Raw genomic sequence first — 25374 nt, forward strand, 5'->3', positions numbered from 1 at the left:
CCTGGAAAACACTGACATCATTTGTAATGCCAGCTGTGAAAGCCTCAATTGCTATATCACCATTCATTGTCCATTGCTGAAGCAGCTACTTGCATTCATAATGGCCAGCGTAAAGTTGCATGTGATGCCATTCTTGTCAATCATAAAACCTAGATTCCATTACCAACCTGGGCAGAATAAAAGCACGAACAAATAGAACTGATATATCATAGGATGTAAACTTCATGGTTTTGATCCGTATTGAATTGTGATCACAATAATCTGCAATGGTGGAGCTGTTGAGGTCCAAACCAGTTTCCGGGCTGTACGCTTGACATACATAATTTATGAACTGTCAGCTATTGATCATATCTTCGTGTGCTGTTTTTGACAATCTCCATCAGCATTTTTTCAAGATATTTCAACAAGAAGTACTAACATTTTAACATGATGCAACGCGTCCAAGGATTTTAGAACCTTATTTTAATTTCATATATTGTGTGTTGTGCACATAGTTAATCCCAGGTCCATTTAATACCTTTTAAAGTCATTTGTGTTTGTACATTTGTTTTAGTCATTAGATGTATAGAGGTGCCAACTGTTACGGATTGTCTGTAATTATTACGGATTTCACCTCACTATTACGGAAGTACGGTCAAAGGGGAAGTTATTACGGAAGATCTGACATCACAAAAAAATTATTTTCTACGGAAAAAATAGAAAAGAAGGAAAAATGTAAAATCCTTTCGAGCCTTTCTCCTACATCATCCTCGTCTCAATGCTTGTGAGTTGGCAACGATACATATTCGATCGCGACTTCCTTTTGCTACCCATAAGCGTTGTAATATTCATTGTGAATGAAGGAGCTCAGCCGCTGCTCTTCTCCATTATAAATCCTTCAGTAAGTGTACCTGACAATTGACAGAAAGATTGAGAAAGAAGTGAGGCCTACATTAAGCTCATCTGCGCTGGAATTGCTTATGGTTCAGAATGTCATGACAGTAGGAAGGATACTTCAAGAAAAACTAAACTGAAAAGCAGCTGCTGCTGTATGAGAAACAAGCTACAAGGAATGTTTCATCACTGAACTACCAGGATGTGTGCAAATGTTATTGTGTAATATGATATACTTTCAAATAGATTGCTAGAGGGAAGGGCAAAATGGATGTAATTATCGACAAGGAAGGTGCATGCTTTGGACTTGACTCGAACTTTTACTCAATGGCATAGGGCAATTACCAGTCATCCACTTTAAAGCTTGGCACCTCTGGATGTATTTGTACAGTTTTGTATTATGGCTGATAATGGGCAGCCAAGGCTGAATCTAGTTGCAAGATTAAAAATGTAATGTAAACATTGCATAATATAGTATTGAAAAGGTGGACCATTAAAACATAAGTTTAATTATTATTGTAGAACTGATATAGATGGGGACGTGTCGAATTGAACATACAGTGCTGTGCTATTGCCCTAGGCCAAATAGAATGCCTGTTCTTGCCCTGGGACAATGGGTGTTTTGAAAAAGTATGGAAAACAGTTGTCATTCACCTTTCCACTACTAGACCCTATAGAATGTGCTGTAATTGCCCCGCGTCAATTGCAATTATGAAAAAGTATTACGGTTCTAATTAAACTTTCCACCGCTAGCCCACATAGAATGCACTGCTATCACCCTAACCCTACCCTAACCAGCCCAGACCACTGGTGTTTGTACAGGGTAAACTAGAGGCCTACATCCGCTTCATGGTTCTAACCTGGGGGCTTGGGCCCCCTGTCCCCCTTTGCTTGTCCCCAAATCAGTGATCTTGTCCAGGCCTTACCAATCCAGACTAGTGATCTTGTCCAGGCCTTACCAATCCAGACGGTGAGGAATTTAATTGGCTTTCGCTTGATGAGTAGGTCCACTGATCGGGAAATTGTGTTCTTTGCTGCTTAGAGGTCTTGTCCAGGCCCTACCCTAACCAGTCCAGACTAACGGACTTGACTACCCCTACCCTAACCAATACAGACCAATGGTGTTTACACAGGAAATGGTCTTGTATTACTTAACTAACATTCTTTCTTCTCCTGGGGGCTTCTGCCTCCTCCCCATCTTAGTTCTTAACTATAGATGTTGGCAACCTTGTCGGCCGCCCCAGTCACGTCATCTGCGAGAAACAAGCAAACAAGTTACTCTGCGCTGAGCCAAGGTTCTAATATGGGAATGCACGGGCTGAATTTTGATGTATTTAAACAGAAATAAACCTAAATATTCCAAATATTTGAGTGTGATTTGATAGAATCTGATGTTCTTTCAAGAATGAAACATGTCATTCTTTGTTTACTCATGTGTATTTTTATTCCTTGTTTAATGTGTTTTTTACAGATATGGTAAGGTGTAATATTTATATTTAACTTGTGTTTGACAGACTGAAAAGCCTTGTAAGTTATATATAACTGAGTCGACACTGGAAAGTATGGCTTCCTTCATAACAAATGGCCACAGTAGCTGCAGAGAAACATTTACAGATCTTGCTATTGTACTATTGTTAATTATAACTATATCCTGTGCTACGCAACATTAGTACCACGAGTCACCGCTTGTACCGCAAATGTCTATGCGCGTAGAGATTGCTGTTTGTTTCCTTCTCGCAGCCTTCTCGTGGGAGACTAGATCGGGCGGTGCACAAGCCGCCAAATTGTCTACTTAGGAACTAAGATACGCACTAAATGACTTGGCTTTCTTGCAGTGTTGACGGTATGCGCTATGGCCGTACAAAAAAGTTTCTTGAAGAGGATGTGCTCTAATGATGTGCAAATATAGGTTACGACTACTAAATGGATGTTTTTTTATCTTACTGTGTGGACAATATGCTCCTTTACAGGTTCTATTTACTTGTGCTTTTATTCTGCAGGGGTTTGTAACCATGTTTATATGCGAGCGCGGGAGACACTCTTCAAGTTATTGTGACCAACAGCCACATGAACAGAGTTCTGTATTTATAAAAAAAGTAGGGGACTTTATTTTTGGATTACCCTCGTATATATTAAAATATGCTGTTATGCTTAGAATATGCAATAAATCCAATAAGCCCACAAAATATGCATATGCACATACGCATTTAAAAAAATTCTGGTCGCTAGTCATACCAGTTGAAATTGGTCAAAGGATGAAATCCCTTCCTTTTGAATTGGTCTCAGATCTTAATACTTCTCCTATGAATGAGGAAATACTCTTGATAGTCCAGTTGGCTGCTTGAAATTTGGGTATTCTATGTTGCTTAAATTTTCCTAATTCGTATGACTGAAAAAGGGTCAGAATAAATTGTGATTTTCATGATGAGTTTAATAAAACAAATTACTGAATTTGCAACACTTCAGTTGTCAAAAGGAATTAATGTGTGAAATGTGTATTTAAAGTACATAAAGGCTAAATATTTCTTAAATTTCTCGGGAGTTTACCTGTTACCCATTTTCCTATATTACACACTAAGGTCTTGCTGGACCTTCAGTAATTCCATATCATTCTTTTGAGGAAGAAGATTTTTGGTGAACTCTTGATAAATGCTCTTTAAATTAGGAGTGTTAACAAATGTGTTGACAGAACCTTTACATGAAGCAGGCTCAATATTTAAAGTGGAGCAGGGTAGACATTATTAGAAGAGACTACCCTGTCGATCACATCACTAGGAAGAGAGCCGGACTGGTGGGAATGAAAAACTGTTGGAATAGATTTTTGGACACTCAAAATGAATCTAAGTTCCAAAAAGAATGTGGTAATTTCTCTGTGTGCATGGAGAAATTATGTGATGCCAATTTGAAGGAGTTATGTTCAATTGATAGCGGCATCATTGTTGGATTCTCATAAATATTGATCAGGTCAGAATGCCATTCAGTCATCAGAGCTGGTTACTGCCCCCTGTGAATATTTCCCTGTTAAAAGAACAAACATACAGTGTTACAAGGTATGAACCCTGAAATGCTACCATGATGTTGCTCTAGATATAGTGGGGCTAGACTAAGAAATAGTTACCTCACGTGCTTTTTGATTTTGGTTGCAAGTTACTGCCTCGGATGAATTATGTCTGGTACCGAGAGACTTCATTTATTGTGAAAGCTTGCACATGAAAGTATAGTCTATTGGTATTGGAACTATCACAGTTACAGAAATGGACACAAAATGAGACCTGTGCTAGCTTATAGTTTAGCCTCTTCAACTTGTCTTGGCCACACTTCAAGCTTCCATAGCAACCAGACTAGTCTGTGGTGTATCTTCTTGCTGTGTTGGAGGTGGTGATCTGCAAGTTTTGATTATTTTGAGCAGAATAGAACAGGAGTAGTTGGGATTTGTGAATGTCTAGTCTTTTTTAGTGATATATTGTAACATTCTCCATTATTCTAGTCCAGCATTAAAGAAACGTTTTCAGCCACAGCTTTTTTTCTCTGTATGCTCAAATTACTGTAATTCTGTATCACACAGTATTGTTAAGTTTAGTTTGTCTGGTTGTAATTTTCATTGTACAAGTGTTTTGACTGTTTATCACAGTTGTCTGTAATAGGTGGCTAAATATTTAGCCACTTTTCATCTAGGTTCAGCATGTGTACTTCTGATCTACATATATTTGAGAGCCTCCGTGGCTCAGATAGCAGCGCGTTGACCTCTCACCGCTGGATACCGTGGTTCAAATCCCGGTCTCTCCATGTGAGATTTGTGCTGTACAAAGCGGAGGCGGGACAGGTTTTTCTCTGGGTACTCCGGTTTTCCCTGTCATCTTTAATTCCAGCAACACTCTCCATTATCATTTCATAGCATTTATCAGTCATTAATAATCACCTTGGGAGTGGTAACCCCATTGTAATAATAGCCTATATCTGGTTCATTCATTACATCCCTGACCCAGTCAAGGACTGGAAAACAGGTTGTAGGTTTTTTTTTCATACATATATTTCATATATTTTGAAAAATCAAAACTTCCACAATGCAATATTTGTGTTGTGGCATTGGTAGAAACAGCCAGAACGCATAGTGATGAACTCAAAAAGTTTTTTAAATTCAAGAAAATCTCGTTAGGTCCTTAAATCTGCTGAAACTTATTTTTAAATAGCAGTTTATAAATTTATACAAAAATTAGTTTTGGCAGACTGAAGAACTTGACAGTTATAAATTAACTCAGTTGAAGCTGAATATATGGTATCACACAAAAAACGAACAGACCCCAAAGCGAAATTTACATTGAGGCATTCATGATATTTGACCACTATACATTGTGGTAATTAACAAAAGCCTCAATGCGTTCTGAACATTAGCCGATGCAACCATGATAGAGGGTGATACGATGCACAGAGGATTGTAATGTTAAAATGCGAGTTCTATCCTCAAAACATTTTTATGTAAAATTTTTAATGCTGAACAGTTTCCCTAGGAATTTATATTCATACTTGAAAAATGTCAAAGATATTGTTATGGATGATCTGAAGAGAACACAACTTGTTGTGGACCACTTTTAGTTCAGTGAGTTTTAGTTCTTTGTACCTATATATAACAAGTCACTTCAACGTATTGTACCAGTAACAGACACGCACTAAATCGCGCGTCATCGAGCATGAGAAGTACGCAGGGCGTGTGCGGACTTGGAGCAGGAGAATGTACAGAGAGGAAATTGCAGTTTAATAAATATTGCATAGTACGCCACACCAACCTTTATTACCATTGGCAAATATAAAAAATTCCCTGTGATGTCATGAAATCCTTGTTAAACGGAACTTATGGAACATCAAAATTTGATACCTGAAAGCAAATAGTTTATTCTTGATGTTTGAATTCTTCTATTGCTTGATACTTATATATAGTTAAATGGTCAAAGTTAATTCTTGAAGTTTCAAGCAAATGCTCAATTCAAAATTATAATGAAATGCATAAAGTTCCTTCTTAGAATAATTAATCAATTTGACTTATTATGAATATAAATAAAGTTCACTCTTGACGATCTAAATTTAATGCCTTATTCAAAAATTATTGCAGATTAATCACTCTTGAAATAATTAGTAAAATTGATATTTCTGAAGTTCTAATTTACTGGAATAAACGAAATGGTTTGTCTTTATTGCATTCTATAACTGTCCTTCAATTTTCTTTCCACTCATTAGCAAGTTCGTCTGAGCTTTGGAGTAGCTCTGGTAAGACTTAATGTTACGTCGGCTTTACGTGTAAAATTTCAAGTTATTTGAAAATTGAAGTCACTTGAAAGTTAAATTGGAAACCACTTGAGAATTTGATAGTTACTTGAAAAATTGCAAGTGACTTGTGAACTTGGAAGTTAAATTAGAAGTCACAGTTCATAAAGTTCGAACTGACTCTTCTTTAACCACAGATATAATCACCTTTAAGTTGTTCTGGATCTTGAAGTTGCTGGCTCCGTCTGACTGCGTCCTCACAGCTCCAGAGTACCACGTATCCACCGGCGATCCAGAACACTGTTACGTATGTCCTCCGAGGATCCGGAACACCATCACCACGTATCCTCCGAAGCTACAATGTCCCACTATGGAAGTTCACACTATTACACGGGTGGTTAAGTCTATGCATGTGGCGTCATTGCTCACGCCACTTGGTGTATTATAGCACTGTCAGTTCATAATTAACAAGCGTAACCTTCGTAGGGAAATTTCACTTATATTTTGAACCAAGTTTCCACTTAAAAATGTGATTGAACAGTCACTGTCAGACTGCACATGTTCGATACACTGAATGCATTGTGTTCCTGACTGTAAATTTTAATACAGTTTGTGAAGTCTAAACAGAGTCTGCACATTCTATCTCGCACAGAATAATGTAATGCTCAATTACACAGTCTTATGTTCCCTCACAAGAAATAATGGGCACGTAATATTCAAGAAACAGCCTGTCTATCTAGCCACCGTAAAGTATTAATGCTTAGTTTCACAGTCTATGTTCCCTTACGTGAAATAATGGGCATGTAATTTTAAGAAACAGTCCTAAATAGCTCGTCCCTTGCAGAATTTCCAATACGTAAACCTGTGTCATTAAATTGTAAGTTGTGTTTTTTTACTGACAGTTCTGTAGCACACGGCACAAAATCATACGACCTGTTGAACCAAGTATAACAGTTGTGTTTTCAACCAAGCAATGTAAAATGTTAGTGTTTGAATGCTTTTAAACAAGTCCTTCAGAAATGGATGAAAGTTTTAGGGTTACACTGATGTCCCTTCTATCAATTGCAGAAACTGAAAGGAGACAATAGTTTCAGTAGAGTTCAGCAAAAGTCTAGACCTAGTTATAGCCACATTCCTCAGAAATGTGGGAGTGTTTCAGATCAGTTTCTTCGAAGCATTTGATTATATTCTGCACAGTTGGAATGACTTTTCCCAACGATGTTCACAATTTTGGAATTCGATTTCCCTTCACAAGTTGGAGATCATCGGCTGCCTCATTTCCGCTGTAGTTTCCTTTCCTTTGCGACCCATTTGAACCACTTGTGTCCCACCAGTCACTCAATACAGCTCATTTAACATGATCAAGTCCCGAGAGGATGAGTGTAGCAGAAGACAAGTTAGTTATTTTCTTGTTTACGTCCAAGAGTACAAATAACACATGACTTTTTACTTTCTACGGATGTCTTTTATTATGGTATATATGTCACTAAAGGAACTAACTAAAATATATTACAGACTCTTGTTGATACGCAAATGAATGGACTGTCATAAATACTTTCTTTACCATGAGTTGGCTGTGCAGTTAGTTGCCATAGCTGTGAGCTTGCTGTCAGGAAACGGTGGGTTTGAATCCCAGTCAGCAACCTTGAAGATCGTTTTCTGTGGTTTCCCATTTTTTTACACCAGGCAAATGCTGGGGCTGTACATTAATTAGGGCTATGGCTGCTACCTTCCCAGTCCTAGCCCTTACCTAACCTCGAGTCACTGAAAACCTTTGTGTTAGTGTGATGCTTAGCCACTAATAAAAAAATCTCTTATTTTACCTTTTAATCAGTTGCTAGTAGATTTCTCAGTGCAGTTGGTAAACAAAGATGGAGGTTGATAGTAGCATTTTATCACTAACTAAAGCTCTGGTATTAAAATAAACCTCTGAATATCTTTAGAGGTTGGGAACTCCGGTAATAGATGTAACTGGATATTTTGGATAAGAGGGCTGAGGATTTTTTTTATCATGTCCTGCACTTATTCCCTACGTTATATTGTACACATTGTAACAAACTTTTAATTTTTATTCAGATTATAAGTTCTGTCTTTCTTAGAAACAATCAATCAATCAATACTGATCTGCATTTAGGGCAGTCGCCCAGGTGGCAGATTCCCTATCTGTTGCTTTCCTAGCCTTTTCCTAAATGATTTCAAAGAAATTGGAAATTTATTGAACGTCTCCCTTGGTAATTTATTCCAATCCCTAACTCCCCTTCCTATAAATGAATATTTGCCCCAGTTTGTCCTCTTGAATTCCAACTTTATCTTCATATTGTGATCTTTCCTACTTTTATAAACACCATTCAAACTTATTCGTCTACTAATGTCATTCCACGCCAACTCTCCGCTGACAGCTCGGAACATACCACTTAGTCGAGCAGCTCTTCTTCTTTCTCTCAGTTCTTCCCAACCCAAACATTGAAACATTTTTGTAACGCTACTCTTTTGTCGGAAATCACCCAGAACAAATTGAGCTGCTTTTCTTTGGATTTTTTCCAGTTCTTGAATCAGGTAATCCTGGTGAGGGTCCCATACACTGGAACCATACTCTAGTTGGGGTCTTACCAGAGACTTATATGCCCTCTCCTTTACATCCTTACTACAACCCCTAAACACCCTCATAACCATGTGCAGAGATGTGTACCCTTTATTTACAATCCCATTTATGTGATTACCCCAATGAAATTGGAACTTCAGACGTTTACATAATTGAAATCTATTATTGTTATTATCATCATCCTGCAACAGCTGCAGGTTGCCCAAAGACAAAGAGTACCTTAACAACAATAATGGATATGGATACAGTAGATAATGTGATCGTATGGTAAGTATAGGCAATCGAGTGAGGCATGTCAAACATATATTTGAGGTCCGCAAGCATGGTTCTTGAAGATCATGATGGCCTTCTTGAGTGTGGTGATCGCGATGTTAGAGAAGTTGACAAAAAATGTAGGTATGGTTCCTTGTGCACCTAACATCAAGCCGATTACAGGGATGGATGAGAGCTTATACTTTCGCTTATAGAAGTTCACCGTTTCTTCACAAATTCTTATTTCTGCATTGACCTCTTCTGGCTGGTTTTCATTGGTCTCAAATGTAATTGTTGGGTCAATGATGAAACCTTCAGAACAGGATGGCTTAAAAGCAATAATGTCAATGCTTCGGTTGCTTCCTCTGTTGGAGAGACCATGTATCTCTTCATAGACATTATAACATCGTCCTCTCAAAGCGTTAGTTATCATTGATCTGGCTACATTGTGGCTTAAGGTGCGTAGTAATTCACCATGTGGACAGGCTCCCAGGGCATGTGAAAGAGTTTCGAACTCTCTGTGGCAACGCCGACAGAGGCTGTTGCCCTGGGATCTACCAGATACAGTACGCACAGCAGAAACATTGGCGTTCATTTTTATTGCGTCACCCCATTCACTGCAAGACAATCCTTTATGATCACAAATCAATGTATTCGCTGGAGTATACTGTTTAAACAGGACTACACCCTTGCCTTTATGCTCTTTCTTGCTCCAGTTGTCAAAAGCTCTTATTTCAAGTCTATCTTCCTTTGTATCTACAAAACCATGCATTTTGTCTTGAATAGGTTCTGTTTCTGCTACATTCAATGCGGCAAGGCTCTTGCTGATTTCTTGAGATAAGTTTCTCGTTGAGTGTTATTGGAGGATTTCAAATTTTGCATGCATTAATATGTTGCAGATATATTTCCCATGATACACAAAATAAACCCAGACCTTTAAATTTCATTTCAGCGTATATCATATCATTCGGGACATTCTTTATATTCATACTCGGTATCATGCATCCATTTCTCTCTTCCACTTGAGTAGAATACATATTGTCTCTTCTGCTAAACCGCCTGTGTCCGTTCTTTGTCCATTTTCTTCTCTTCCATATGGTGTCTTGTAGCCAAAGGATGGATATTATTACTTTCATGAATTCTTTCTTTTCTTATTGGTTTGTGTTATTCTTAATTTCACAGTGGTTATTGACTATGAGGTTTAGAAATTAGCCAATAAGAATAGAAGAGGATACAGGGTTGTACTTAAAACCTGATAATGAAATAACCAGCAGCTTCACAGCAACATAAAGCTTGAGGTATAGGTTACTGAATGATGTAAGTTTAGCAACTTTGACATAGGTTCCTAATTAAGCATAGTTCTCAGGCGACTGTTCAACGATGATGCCCTAGGAAGCTCGTATGTTTGAGTGTGCAGGATGGAGCGGTGAATGGTGGGGGGGCTCTTCCCTCCAACTCAGCCTAGCTGCTGTTGTCATTCATAGCAACCTCCTTACTTCTAGGTAGCGAAAAATTTTGGCCTGCACCGAGCCAGTGGCTGTGCGGTTTGGGTCATGTAGCTATCAGTATACATTTGGGAGATAGTTTGAACCCCACTGTCGGCAGTCCTGAAGATCATTTTCCATGGTTTCCCAATTTTTACACCAGGCAAATGCTGGGGCTGTACCTTGGCCACAGTCGTTTCCTTTACAATCCTAACTCTTCTCATCCCATAGTCTCATTAAGACCTATTTGTGTTGGTGCGATGTAAAGCAAATATTTTGTTTTATCTGAAGCCATTTCTTTTCAATTTTGACTTAGTCCGTTTATAACTCTTAGGTTCTTCAGTCTGCCGAAATTAATTTTGAGTAATAAATTTATAAACTACCTGCAAAAGAAAACATGGTAACAGTATTATACCTTTTTTAGAGGTATTATACCACTATTATACTTTCTTTTTAAGGTAGTTTTTGGAGGTAGTTTATAAATGTATTACTGAAAATTAGTTTTGACAGACTGAAGACCCTAACAGTTATAAATTAACAGTTAAAACTGAAAAGAAATGGCTTCAAATATCTCACATTATTAAGCAGTGTGATCAGGAAACTAGAGATGGTATACTAAAGTTCTTATTGAAACAAAGTAATCTGTGTTGCAGATTACGCTGGTATGTCTGAAGTATCATTGCTATTCAAAGTGAATTTCTGCTGGAGTGTCTTCAGAGTACTCTGGGTAAAAAGTGAACAAAATCTGAAGGATATAAATTCCATTGTGATTTTGTCAGACAAGTGATACGCCATTTAAGAGATTCTACCTAGTTCGGAAAGTAGGTCGTATGGCACTGAAACTTCTTACTGCCGTTCAGAAAAACACACACTTCCCGTGGTAGGTAGACCCTTTATGAGGAGATCGTTGCATGACATGGAATTGAAGTTGCAGATATGCGGTAACAACAGAAATATATCAGTTCAACTTCTGAATATTGTTAATTGGTGAGCCAAGTGTTTAAAGAGCATCAGAAGTTAGTGGCGCTACAGCCCTCGAATGGCCTTGGCCTACCAAGCGACCGCTGCTCAGCCTGAAGGCCTGCAAATTACGAGGTGTCGTGTGGTCAGCACGACGAATCCTCTCAGCCGTTATTCTTGGCTTTCTAGACCGGGGCCGCTATCTCACCGTCAATAGCTCCTCGATTCTAATCACGTAGGCTGAGTGGACCTCGAACCAGCCCTCAGGTCCAGGTAAAAATCCCTCACCTGGCCGCGAGAATCGAACCCGGGGCCTCCTGGTAAGAGGCAGGCACGCTACCCCTACACCACGGGGCTGGCCAGATGGGAGTTAGGTGGCTAATAACCTTACGTTTGGTAAATGTTGGCAGAGTGAAAACATTCAGGAATTGCAACCAACTGAAGCTCTTCAAATAGGCTGATGCTGGATCCAAATGTGGATTTATTGTTGGAGCACAGTTAATTTATAAAGCAGGTATGTCTAGGGGTGATTACCATGCGCAGATTAATGGTGCTAATTTTGAGAAGTGGTTGAGGGAAAGATAGCTTCCTAACCCACCTATAAATGGCATAATAATAATAATAATAATAATAATAATAATAATAATAATAATAATAATAATAATAATAATGATGCCCCTTATTACAGCATTCATGAAAATAAATCACATTCTTAATATGCTGTTAAACAAGACATTATGGAATAGCTATAGAAAAAACATTTTCTGAATAAAAAAAAAAAAAAAAAGAAAAAAGAGCAGAACTTGTTCAGAAAGCAAGAAAAGTATGTCACTTCAATGAGGTGTTAAGGCTTCATGGACACGTGTGTTCTGTGGCTACTTTCATACTTATGTGAACTGAATGCAATAGTTAGCTTGAACAAAAATCTAGAGAACCGTAAGGGAACATAATATAAATGGGGTGCTTTACACTGGCAAGGCTACAGCAAATGACTATGCTGTCTGTGATCTGTTTTAAGATCAAGAAATTTCCACAAGGAAACTTTTTCAAACATATTTACTATGTTCAACTATTTAGTTATAGTAAATAGTTAATTTAATCTTAAATTAGGACATTTTTTGATCCTTTTATGGATTATCTTCAGTTAACATAAAAAATACTAAAATTAACAGAGTACAAAGATGTTTAATTAAAAAACACACTGACATATTTATTTATTTATTTATTTATTTATTTATTTATTTATTTATTTATTTATTTGTGTCTTTATTAAGTGGTGAAGTTGGGGCTCTTGGCCCTCTTACACTTAACCACATACAATTTTGTATTTATATTTTTACAGTATTCATTTAAAATATCATTGTAATCAATTACAGTCATTGCGATAAGTCAGATAAGGAATAACAATAAATTAAGATTACTATTGATGAAAAATCATAGGATAAATAGTGTGGATAATAACAAAAATAATCAATGCTTTACTTCTCTCAGCCCAGCACTCGCTACATTCAGCTGCGCGCGGAACGACTGTCGTTTGTTTACACGCTCGCGGCCTTCTCGGGAAGGATGTTGTGAAGCTATGCTCAGAGCTGCCAACCTATGTACGGAGGAACTAATGAGTGAGGTGCTTCGATAGCTAGTGGCAAGACGATTAGTCTGGATGGTTAGGATTCTTGCCGTGGACAAGACGATTGGTCTGGACGGTTAGGATTCTTGCCGTGGACAAGACCATTGGTCTGGACGGTTAGAAGCCGCGAAGCGGCCTTAGGCCCCTAGATTCATGTGGAAACACGATTGGTCTGGACTGGTTCTTGCCGTGCGGACGGTTAGGATAAGACCTGGACAAGACCATTGGTCCGGACGATTAAAGCCGCATTGTAATTTTACATGGTGTTTTTTTGTTTGTGCTTTTATTCAGCCGGGGTTGGTAACGCAATGTATTTATCAGCATTGATGGCAATGACGTCACATCAAATCAAATCAAAATCTCTTTATTTGCAAATGAGGTGTCTACCTCGGTGGCAAATGGTACACTAAAATACATTATTGTCAAGCACTAAATATTAAATTAAGAAGAGAAGAAAATTTTTCCTATAATACAATATTATACAATTTACGCTAACAGTTTTCTATTAAACACACAGCTCATCCTTAATAAATTTATATTGTTTACAAAATTCTAATTATAATATCTCCTGTACTACTTACAAATATAGTCAACTGATATACAGTATGTGGAATTGCTTCAAATGATACTATAAAACTGGTATAACATTAATATTTACATTGCATTTATTTATTTACTATTTTTTTTTTTACCCGTTCTGGATCCTAAGTAGCATAACGACCTGCTGCGTCTTAACCAGAGCCCCTTTTGCCACCACTTTTCAGAGTTCCTGAAGGGCCTTCACAGCTACCGTAGCGGTCCCAGGGCCCTCGAAGTCCCCACTGTACTTCACCCCTACAGGCAGTCCCCTACTTTGGCTGTCCAGACTCCTTAGACTAGGGGATGGAATTAATTTATTCACACACATTTTTTTATTTACATTAACCTGCACTGGTCGAATGCCCTCTAACATTTCATTTATTTTCTCTGTTGCTGTTTATTCTCTTCTTGAATATCTGTACAGATTTTGGAAAAGGATCAAACACTACCCCTGGTAAACTGTTCCACTCCTTCACACCCTTCCCAATGAATGAAAATTTACCCCAATCGCTTCTGCTAAAATTCCTTCTAATTTTATATTTGTGGTCAGTCCTGCCGATATAATTATTTTCCAACTGAAGCCTCTCACGGATATCTCCCCATGCTTCTCCTGTATAGGCTCTATATAATCCTGTAAGTCTAGTTTTCTCCCTTCTCTTACTTAAAGTTTCCCACCCAAGTTCCTTTAACATTTCTGATACACTACTCTTTCTCCTGAAATCCCCTGTTACAAATCTTGCTGCTTTCCTCTGCACACTATCTATTTCTTTTATTAGGTATTCTTGGTGAGGATCCCAAACACTGTTTGCATATTCCAATAATGGACGAACCATACTCAAGTAACTTTTTTCTTTTAATTCTTTGTTGCATCCTTTAAGTAGCCTCATTATGACATGTAATGATCTGTATGCTTTCCTAACAATGTCATCAATATGACCCTTCCAGTGCAAATTACTTTCAAATCTCACACCTAAGTATTTGCACTTGCCATCTTTTGGGATAACTACCTCATCCAAAGTATATTCAAATTCAGTTTTAAAGCTCCTGTTTGTAAAAGTTGTAACAGTTGATTTGCCTCCATTAACCTTCATATTATTTTCTTCAACCCATTGTTGGATACTTTCAAGGTCCCTTTGTAATTCTGAACAATCCTCAATGTTGTTTATTTCTCTATAAACAATTATGTCATCTGCATACAATCTTATTTTTGATGTTATATTGTTCCCTAAATCATTTGCGTATATTAAGAAAAGTAACGGACCGATTATACTACCCTGTGCAATTCCCTTCCAAACTTTCTCTTCCTGCGCAACCTACAATAGATCGTTCACTATCACCGCCACGAGCTGGTGGAATGAACTCCCCAATGACATCAGGGAAGCTAAATCTAAGACAAAATTTAAAATCCTTTGCCAGCGTCATCTTTTAAGCACTTCCAGTCTTTCCTGAGTGTGAATGGGATGCATGAATGAGAGTGAATATGGTTGTTTATTGCAATGTGTTCCTGTATATAATTTAGTTATACTTTACTCACCTTACTTTAGTTAGTGATACTTAAGTTGCTTTAGTTATGAAATCTTTACAACCTAAAGTATATGTTTAAATTTTATGTAAAATATACATTGTATATACATGAAGTGGTTAAGTGTAAGAAAGGGCCGGGAGCCCTAACTTCGCCACAATAAAGACGCTTTAATAATAATAATAATAATAATAATAATAATAATAATAATAATTATTTCCTACTTTGACTTTCTGAACCCTTGAATTTAGAAATGCTTTTATCCAACGTGTAACCCTTACGTCCAATCCTATTCCCTCCAATTTCTTTAATAATATTCCATGTTCCACTCTATCAAAGGCTTTGGAAAGATCTATGGCTATGCAATCTAACTGACCTCCTGAATCCAACTGATCTGATATGTCCTGCTGAAATCCCACCAGTTGTGCCTCACAAGAAAATTTCTTTCTAAATCCATACTGGCTCCTCATGAACCAATTTTTATCATCACATATCCCTCTGATGTACTTCGATATTAAACTCTCCAGAATTTTACAAACTATACTGGTCAGGCTGATTGGTCTGTAGTTCTCTGGTTTCCTTTTATCACCCTTTCCTTTATAAATTGGTATTATTATAGATTCCTTCCATTCCTTTGGTATTACACTATTATTTATGACATAGTCAAAGAGAAATTTTAAATAAGGCACTATGTACCACCCCATTGTCTTTAATACCTCCCCAGTAATTTGATCACTTCCTGCAGCTTTTCCTTGCTGAAGCAGTTGGATTTCTCTGAAAATATCTTCGTTTGTGAATGAGAAGCTTCTTGTTTCCCTCTGTCTCTCTCCCTCTCTATCTTCTGTTTCGGTTTCCAACTCTTGACAATCATCTACTGAATCTCTAAATTCCCTACTAAATAGGTTTGCTTTCTTAGTATCTGTTAAATAGTGTTCACCCCCTTCTCCCACCATTGTAGGAATTTGGACTCCTTTTCCTTTTTGATTCCTGATATATGAATACAGCTTTTTCCATTTCCCTTTGTGGTCATTACCCTCTTGAACTATGCCATTCATATAATTCTCTTTTGCTTCCTTTTTCACTCTATTCAGTTCCCTCATTAGCTGTTTTCCGTTCACCATGACCAATGAGAATGCAAGAAACTACTTGAGCCATGGACGATGGCGGCTACTGTTCTTTATTAGGTTATAAAAGTAAATATATTTCTCGGGGCGGGCTGGTGGGTTCCTAGACATGGCAATGAACACATCTCTCCTCTAAAAGGAATTCCAAGTAAGATTTACATTATTTTCACTTCCCTATAATGTTATAAACGTTGGGCTGCGAGAAGTAAAGTTTTACCCAAAAATATATCAACTTAATACCTAATGAATTATCTACTAACTAGCTTAAAGGAAAACTGATACACTGACTGACAGAGCAAATGCAACACCAAGAAGGAGTGGTCAGAACTTTATGCCAATTGCAGGGTAGACTGACGTCACTGAGGTATGCTCATGATGTGAAATGCGCCGTTGTGCTGTGCACGTAGCGAACGATAAATGGGACACGGCGTTGGCGAATGGCCCACTTCGTACCGTGATTTCTCAGCCGACAGTCATTGTAGAACGTGTTGTCGTGTGCCACAGGACACGTGTATAGCTAAGAATGCCAGGCCGCCGTCAACGGAGGCATTTCCAGCAGACAGACACTTTACGAGGGGTATGGTGATCGGGCTAAGAAGGGCAGGTTGGTCGCTTCGTCAAATCTCAGCCGATACCCATAGGGATGTGTCCACGGTGCAGCGCCTGTGGCGAAGATGGTTGGCGCAGGGACATGTGGCACGTGCGAGGGGTCCAGGCGCAGCCCGAGTGACGTCAGCACGCGAGGATCGGCGCATCCGCCGCCAAGCGGTGGCAGCCCCGCACGCCACATCAACCGCCATTTTTCAGCATGTGCAAGACACCCTGGCTGTTCCAATATCGACCAGAACAATTTCCCGTCGATTGGTTGAAGGAGGCCTGCACTCCCGGCGTCCGCTCAGAAGACTACCATTGACTCCACAGCATAGACGTGCACGCCTGGCATGGTGCCGGGCTAGAGCGACTTGGATGAGGGAATGGCGGAACGTCGTGTTCTCCGATGAGTCACGCTTCTGTTCTGTCAGTGATAGTCACCGCAGACGAGTGTGGCGTCGGCGTGGAGAAAGGTCAAATCCGGCAGTAACTGTGGAGCGCCCTACCGCTAGACAACGCGGCATCATGGTTTGGGGCGCTATTGCGTATGATTCCACGTCACCTCTAGTGCGTATTCAAGGCACGTTAAATGCCCACCGCTACGTGCAGCATGTGCTGCGGCCGGTGGCACTCCCGTACCTTCAGGGGCTGCCCAATGTTCTGTTTCAGCAGGATAATGCCCGCCCACACACTGCTCGCATCTCCCAACAGGCTCTACGAGGTGTACAGATGCTTCCGTGGCCAGCGTACTCTCCGGATCTCTCACCAATCGAACACGTGTGGGATCTCATTGGACGCCGTTTGCAAACTCTGCCTCAGCCTCGTACGGACGACCAACTGTGGCAAATGGTTGACAGAGAATGGAGAACCATCCCTCAGGACACCATCCGCACTCTTATTGACTCTGTACCTCGACGTGTTTCTGCGTGCATCGCCGCTCGCGGTGGTCCTACATCCTACCGAGTCGATGCCGTGCGCATTGTGTAACCTGCATATCGGTTTGAAATAAACATCAATTATTCGTCCGTGCCGTCTGTTTTTTTCCCCAACTTTCATCCCTTTCGAACCACTCCTTCTTGGTGTTGCATTTGCTCTGTCAGTCAGTGTACAAATATAAGGCTAAAATAAATTAACTGAATATTAGTATGTTACAATCTGAGTATACTAAAATCGATGTTGCTATGTAATCTGTTTCTAGGAACAGTCTCTAGCCTTAAATGAGAGGATTAAGAACGTAAATGGGATAGCCTAAGATACTTAAATCTAGTAGCCTACGTAATTTTTTGTTTCATTCACACGTCGTTCACTCTAACATTCATTCGAGTTAAGTGTATATACTCAGGAGGAATTTACGGTAGGCTGTTTTAAATGTTCTAGACGAGCAAGACTTTTTAATATCTTCCAGGATCATATTCCGTCTTATAAAATTCTTGCTGTTTGCATTGTTCTAATCTAATCTGTAACACCAGGTGACTGGGAACGATTTGAACAACATGCCATGTAGAAAATGTGTTCTGGAGGAGGATGGTGTGTTGGAAGATCAAATGGATAATATTGTTTTAAACTTTCGTGGTGTGGACTCAAGTGAAGACAAAGATGAAAGTGACTGTGAAAGAAATAGGGATTCATCCTCTGAACTAGAGCAATCTGTGAATTATAGTGATAGTGATCAGAGCTATTTTCTGGCCATACATTATTTTTTGTATGTATTTGTCACTTGCTTTTAAATTCTGTAACTCTCAGGCCATTCTTTTTTTTTTCTCTTGTTATTGCTCATTAAAAGCATAAAATGAGAGTGAAGCTAGTTAATTCAAGTAGACCAGTTGCAAGTTGAATTCTTATTGAAGTCTTATGGAATGTTTATGTAATTGTTTTGAGTGGAAATGAATTATGTTTATCTCAAAATACTAGAAATTACTTCTGTAAATACAACTTCAGAGCATAAACCTACTTTAAAAAAATGTAATAAAGCCTGTCATGATTTAACAAAATGCATGTCAGTCAGTATGTGCTGATTAATTCCAAACTAATTTTTACTGCAAAACAGGTGACTTAGGCCTACTCATGGTGGTCTTTAGTTCTCAGTGAACTTAAGTATTGAATGTTGTTGCTTGATAGTGCTTCTAATCAGAAACAGTTTCATTAGCCAAGTCATCCTGTTTGATTAAAAAAAAAAATCATCTATGGCCTTGGCTACCTGGTTGGACCTTTCGTCTTGTCACCATTTATTTTGTAATATCTGAAGCCACCTCTTTTTCAATTTCCACTCGGGTAATTTGTTTACTCAAAGTTAGTTTCAGTAGACTGAAGAGCACAACAGTTATAAATTGCTGCTATGTAGGTGACCATTCTTGCTTGTCCATTAAGTGAAAGTATCTTCAGCCTTGCTGCAATTCTTGAATTAGCTTTCTATGCGCTGTGGAAGTTATGACTGTTTTTAGACAGGCTTATAACTGTATATTCTTTAAGTCATACTGACCGACACTGCGTTTCCGGTGGTCACATTCCTCATCCTAGCAATTAAATGAATGGTTTACAGTATAACACTCCCAAGTTTCAGGATCACTAATAGATAATGCAAAGATGCCATCTGTTGGCATTTTACGTGGAGGAGAGAAGAAAAGAAGGCAGGTAGTGGAAATGATTTGGCACTTCAGGCATCTTTTTATAGGGCTGAGTTCTGGTTTTTGGTGTTCTTTAATACTGATGGTAACTGAATATACTTTCTTCTTCTTTGTTCAAAGAAATTCTAGAGTTGAGAGACTGTATATATACTTTTTGTTTTCAGTCACCCAACATCATGTTCATCAATGGCTGAAGTGATGTCAGTACTGTTCTTCCATGTTATGAAGTACAAAGTATCGGCACCAAAAGATCCATCTAGTGACCGCTTCATCTTATCAAAAGGCCATGCAGCACCCATCTTGTATGCAGGTAAAATTCAGATTTTTCTCCTGTATGTAAAAGCTTTTGAGAGTTAGGTCATGTATGATTTCTTGCTGCTTGTTTTAAGGGGCCTAACATCGAAGGTCATCGGCCCTGTATGATTTCTATTCGGCAAAGTTTTTTGCTGAAATTTAATAGATGTAACATTAAACAAGAGAGGTATGAAATAAGGTATCATTTTCACTAGCATTACTGTAGGCCTTGTGGATGTGGGTTGAAATATTTAAATAGGGACTTAACACACTGAAGAATCAGGCAATTTTAATGATTTTCAGAACATTCCTCCTATGTTCCTACTCTGTGCAGTTTAATTACGCCTGACGGTAGAACAGTGACGACATTTTGGAAATCTATTAACAAGCTTGGACTTACAAAGAACAAGAACAGAGAAGAAATTACAGTACCTCTCGAGACTCTTAACGGGTACTTTACTGCTATCGTAATCTATAATCTTCATTTCCGTATTGACAAATTACACAATTAAAAATAGGAAAGAATTTCCACCAATCAATACTTGTTTATTGCTTATATTAAGCTACAGGACCGGTTTCGACCCCACATACAAGGTCATCTTCAGCTGAACGATGAATACATATTTATATGATGAAGCTTTGATTAAATTGCATTGTCAAGGGAATGTCATATGATGATGTGCATTTAGTCGCATACAAATGGGGCATGTCTTAATGTGAATTGGCATATGTCAGTATGTACAATATTGCAACTGTATGTCTAAAATATTATGTTGAGGTCCTAAAATTAGTGTATAAAACATATCTTCACTTAAACTAACTTATATATATATGTACAGGATAAAATACAATATATAAAAAACATTTCGTGCACATGAACAGTCGTATCTTGCTTGTTGGTCAATTCATCAACTCTCGTATTTAAGTCCAATTTTCAGTTGTACACTCAGCTGCTGTTCTTGGCGTTTAAAAGATATGGTTGTAAAATTGCATGAGTAAAAGATTGTCTTCTTGTGGGATAAAACACTTTCCAATTTTAAAAAAGTTGCCAGATGTATGGATAAAATTTGGCTAAAATATGTTCAGCTCTGCTATGTATGTTGCCTTATGTTAGAATCAAATCTTGTTGTCCTGTGGCGTCCGTAAAATTGGGTTCAAAGTAATGGCTCCTTTCCCATTTGTAGTTGTGCAATGGTGTTATGTTTATCTCAAGAGAGTTTTCCTGTGTTGACTCTGGCTCTGTTAACTCTGACTTGGCTTCTTTTTTCAGAGCTATCACTTCTGATACACGTTCAATATTTTCAAGTGATGCATTTGTTGTTTCTTCAAGCCAGGCTGGTTCCTCCTTGATGTTCACTTCCAGGTCCATTTCACACTGCAAGCAAAGTAGTTAGAAGGTACTGGGGTTGTTGGTTACTCCCGAAGTCTTTACACTGCCACTTCGAAACAAAATCAGATATTTTAATGTAGTTTAATCACTTAAAACAAACGCTTGAAGAACAAATTTGAATACTATCATTCCGTAGCACAGGCTAAATTTAGAAAATGATTTATTACCACTGACAACTCTGAAGTATACGACACTTATTGAAAAGAGCACTCTGTGCAATGTGGCGCTATGCCTGGCCTGCTGGATATATGATCGAAGATTACAGATTACAGTAAAGCTTTTGACAGCGTAGACATTGACATTTTACTTGTAAAACTGAAGGCTCTACATTTTTCTCAGAGTAAGATTTCTTGGATGCATTCTTATCTTCACGGGCGTCAACAATGGGTGAAAGGTAATAATGGAATAGTTTCCTCGTGGCGCCACATGAACAGAGGAGTCCCTCAAGGCTCTGTACTTGGTCCTCTTCTTTTTGCACTCTTTGTGAATGACATATCATCGAATTTAAGACACTGCAAATACCATATGTATGCTGATGATCTTCAACTCTACACAGACTCTACAGCACGAGACCGTCAGAAAAATATAGACTTGCTGAACATTGACTTACAGGCTGTTAGTGATTGGTCAAGTGTAAACACCTAGGTATCTTGGGTGTCTATTGTGGCGGAGGAGAGTGTTATTGAAGTATACTTTGAGGTCCCTTGAAGCCATTCGGTTGTTCAGATGAAAACAAACTTCTGTTTTATTCATACTTGGTTGGCGTCTCCATTTTCAAAAGTATTTTCCTAAAACAGAGATATCTTTTGTCAACGTTTCTTTTGTCTGCTCGAAGTATAGGTCTTTAGTGGCAAGAGCCCAGTCATCTGCATACCCAAATTTCCTGGATCTTGTGGTTGGTAAATCTGAGATATATAAACTGAACAAGAGTGGGGCAAGCACTGAACGTTGCGGAAGTCCATTATTTAGTTTGCTGGGTTTACTGATTTCATCCCCCATGACTACACGAAATGTTCTGTCACTCAGCATGTTATTTATAAGATGAGCCAGACTCCTACACGGAATCACTTTAAGGAGTTTGCTGATTACACTTTCTCTCCAATCTGTGTCGTTAGCTGCCTTTAAGTCAATAAATGCTACTGAAGTCTTTAGACCTTGCTGGAATCCTGCTTCAATGAAGGTAGTTAGTGACAAGACTTGGTCAGCACAGCTTCTTTGTGGCCTGAATCCTGCTTGTTCAGTAGGGATCGTTTCCAACACTTTTGTAGCAATTCTATTCAAGATAAGCCTTTCAGGTAATTTATAGCATACACAACTGTCAAGTGTACAAGTGGAGTGTTACCTTCAAGGACAGTGCCCGACAAATTGGTTCCGCTGGTAAGGGGACGTAACCACAGCAGAAATTTGTGGGCAACTTGCGGCAGTGTGTGCAGAACATGTACCTTCATGGAAGACGGTTTACAGCTGGGTGGAAAGCTGGTGAGCAGGGTGCACATTGACAGAAGAGAGGACCAGTTTCAGAAGGAAAGTGATGTAGGTAACAGAATCCTTCAATGGTTGTACAAAGCTGTATGTCACTTATTTCACTTAGCTTGTTAGTAGACATATTTCTTTATTGAAAGTAGTTCCAAAAGATAAAGAATTGAATTAATTGAAGATATATTTGGAAATGAGTGGACCTGACCTCAAATGCTGCAATCTTGAAAATTGTCAGCTCAAGACGGTCATCTCTCACTGATTCAATAAACAGGATATTAGAAAAGTCGGAGCTTTTGAAATTGTTGTCTCATGTTGAAGAAGTAAAGCCAGAAGAAACCGGCAATAGCAAATTCCTTGCAGTGAAAGCAGCAATGGAAAATAATGCCACTAAATTTTTCTTGTTTTTTCTGAAGAAATCACTGTTTTCACAAAGTACAACATCGTGTTGCAAGTAGAATCTCCCACCATACATAAATTGGCAAGCTACATACATGATTATTGATGGATTTAAGTGATGTTTGTGAAAGCTGAAAAGATTGGAAAGCAATTAGAAGTTTGAAATGCATTACCCATATAAAGTTCAATAGCAGGAATTGTCAAAGATGACTCGGTCTTCAACCTGCCAAGGATCATCGTTCACCTCTCTTTTTCATCATGTATGTGGTGTTTGCCAACATTAAAACACACCTTTGGACAGTCCTATTCACCAATGTTTCCTGCTGATCAGGCCTCATAGAATCTGAAAGGTGATATTAAGAGTATATTTTGTATTTTTTAATTTTTTTTTCATTTTATTTGAAATGTACTTCATATACTTCTAGCCAACGGCCGTAGCCGTGTTGAAACACCGGATCCCTTGAGATCTCCGAAGTTAAGCAACATTGGGCGTGGTCAGGAGTTGGATGGGTTGCCACGCGCTGTTGGTGGGGGGTAAGGGAATGGAGGAGCGCAAAGGAACTGGCCACCCTACCGCACGTAAACTCCGGCTCAGGAACACCTCTGCGGAGGTTCGGACCTGCCTTCGGGCAGAATAACCCTTACCTTACCTTACCTCATATACTTCTGACATTTTGCCTATCACCTGATTCAGATTTACAGTTAAATGTAAGCAGGATCATGCAGTGTACTATAAAGCAACAGTGTTGGTGTAAAATATAATTTATTGATTGCAAAATGCAAAAAGTAGAACCTTTTCCCCCTGGTAAGATAATAGGAAAACCTATTGGAATAGGGTGAAAATTACCACCCACAGTTCAGTTTTCAACATGAACATGAGAGAGATACGGATACGGCTAGATCGGCAGTTTTTCATTTCTGTTTTCCTTCTCTGGTTAGGGTTTTTCCCAGGATGTTGTCATTAACTAGGTCATAACTCGTAACATCTTGCTTATCTGTGTTAGTTGTATGAACACATGGCTTCTGTCTCTCGTGATCAAACTTCACTGGGATATTGAGTCAAATATTGCCTTCAAAGAGGTTATGTACAGCATACAATGGGCTTTCAAACTATTCAAGATGCTCTTACACATGCCTCTCAAACGTTGGGGCACTTGTGATATTGCCTGATAAATTCAGTTTTGCCATTAAAAAGTAATTTCCACCACCAGCAAGTAACCAGACACCTTTTTATATTGGATTTAATTTTCATATATGCTTTGTCATGAGGTGCCAGGTTATATTTTTCCTCTAATTCTTGTGTTTAAACTGTTGGCATTTACCTCCCTTAAGATATGCTTACATTTAATTATCTTTTCAGCTTGGGCTGAGGCAGGTCTTTTCCCTGCATCAGATCTGAAGAACTTGCGCAAAATAGACAGCGATCTAGAAGGTCATCCTACCCCAAGATTGAATTTTATTGATGTAGGCACTGGTTCCCTTGGCCAGGGATTGTCTGTGGCCTGTGGTATGGCCTATGTTGGGAAGAATTATGATCGTGCATCATACAGGTAAATTAGGTAGCATGCTAATAAAGTTGTATTATAACTAGATTCACATAAATGTTTTCAGATGACCATGTATTGAGTGTAGTATAATGTAAATGCTATTTTGAAAGCACAGATGTATAAAAATGTAAGTGATGTACATTTATGTATATGCATTTGATCAGGTTCTTAAGTATTATTTGATTTACAGCATTTAAAACTTTTATCTTTTGAATTTCATAGCAAATTCCTTCAGACATTTTAAAATAATTTTTATATTGTGGTGTTGAGCAGAGGTTCTCAAACTATGGCATTGTACCCCTCACTCATGGCTAAAAGTTCAATGTACCCCCACGAAAAAATCTCTGAATGATAGGTATAAAAAACGATTACCTAGCTAATTATTCAGGCATTTTAATTGATTATAAACCGTCCTTTTAAATACACATCGTAAATTAAGGGGAGATTGTGAAATTAAATAAATTTTTATAACTCATCACAAGAAATTTAATTTGTGTTTGTATGGAGTATAATACAGTAGAACCTCGATAATTCGAAATCAGTTAATTCAAAATCCCGCCTAATTCGAAGAAGCTCTCATTTCCGGAAACATGAGATACAGTTTTGCATGTTATTTAAATTGTTTAATTCAAAATACGGATAATTCGTAATACGAAGTACAATGTCGGCCCCATTACCGAAATTCAGACTTTTAAGTAGAAACAATAGTATGTTGAGTAATTTCAACTCGAAATTTATCCGCGTCATAATAGAACGCGTGTTCCGGAATGT

The 25374-nt window shown here is 38.4% G+C and overlaps 1 protein-coding gene across 2 annotated transcripts in view; it reads left to right on the plus strand.

The window, feature by feature from the left end:
* The window catches only part of LOC136863949 (transketolase), a 268751-nt gene that overhangs the window by 109857 nt on the left and 133520 nt on the right, over positions 1–25374 (plus strand). For both annotated transcript variants that reach the window (XM_067140399.2, XM_067140400.2), the window contains exons 2-3: positions 19662–19807; positions 24417–24606. In XM_067140399.2, the coding sequence (XP_066996500.2) occupies positions 19662–19807; positions 24417–24606 (336 nt within the window). The remainder of the gene's footprint in view (positions 1–19661; positions 19808–24416; positions 24607–25374) is intronic.

Source organism: Anabrus simplex, chromosome 2 (assembly GCF_040414725.1).
Source record: "Anabrus simplex isolate iqAnaSimp1 chromosome 2, ASM4041472v1, whole genome shotgun sequence".
Taxonomy (NCBI): Eukaryota; Metazoa; Arthropoda; class Insecta; order Orthoptera; family Tettigoniidae; genus Anabrus; species Anabrus simplex.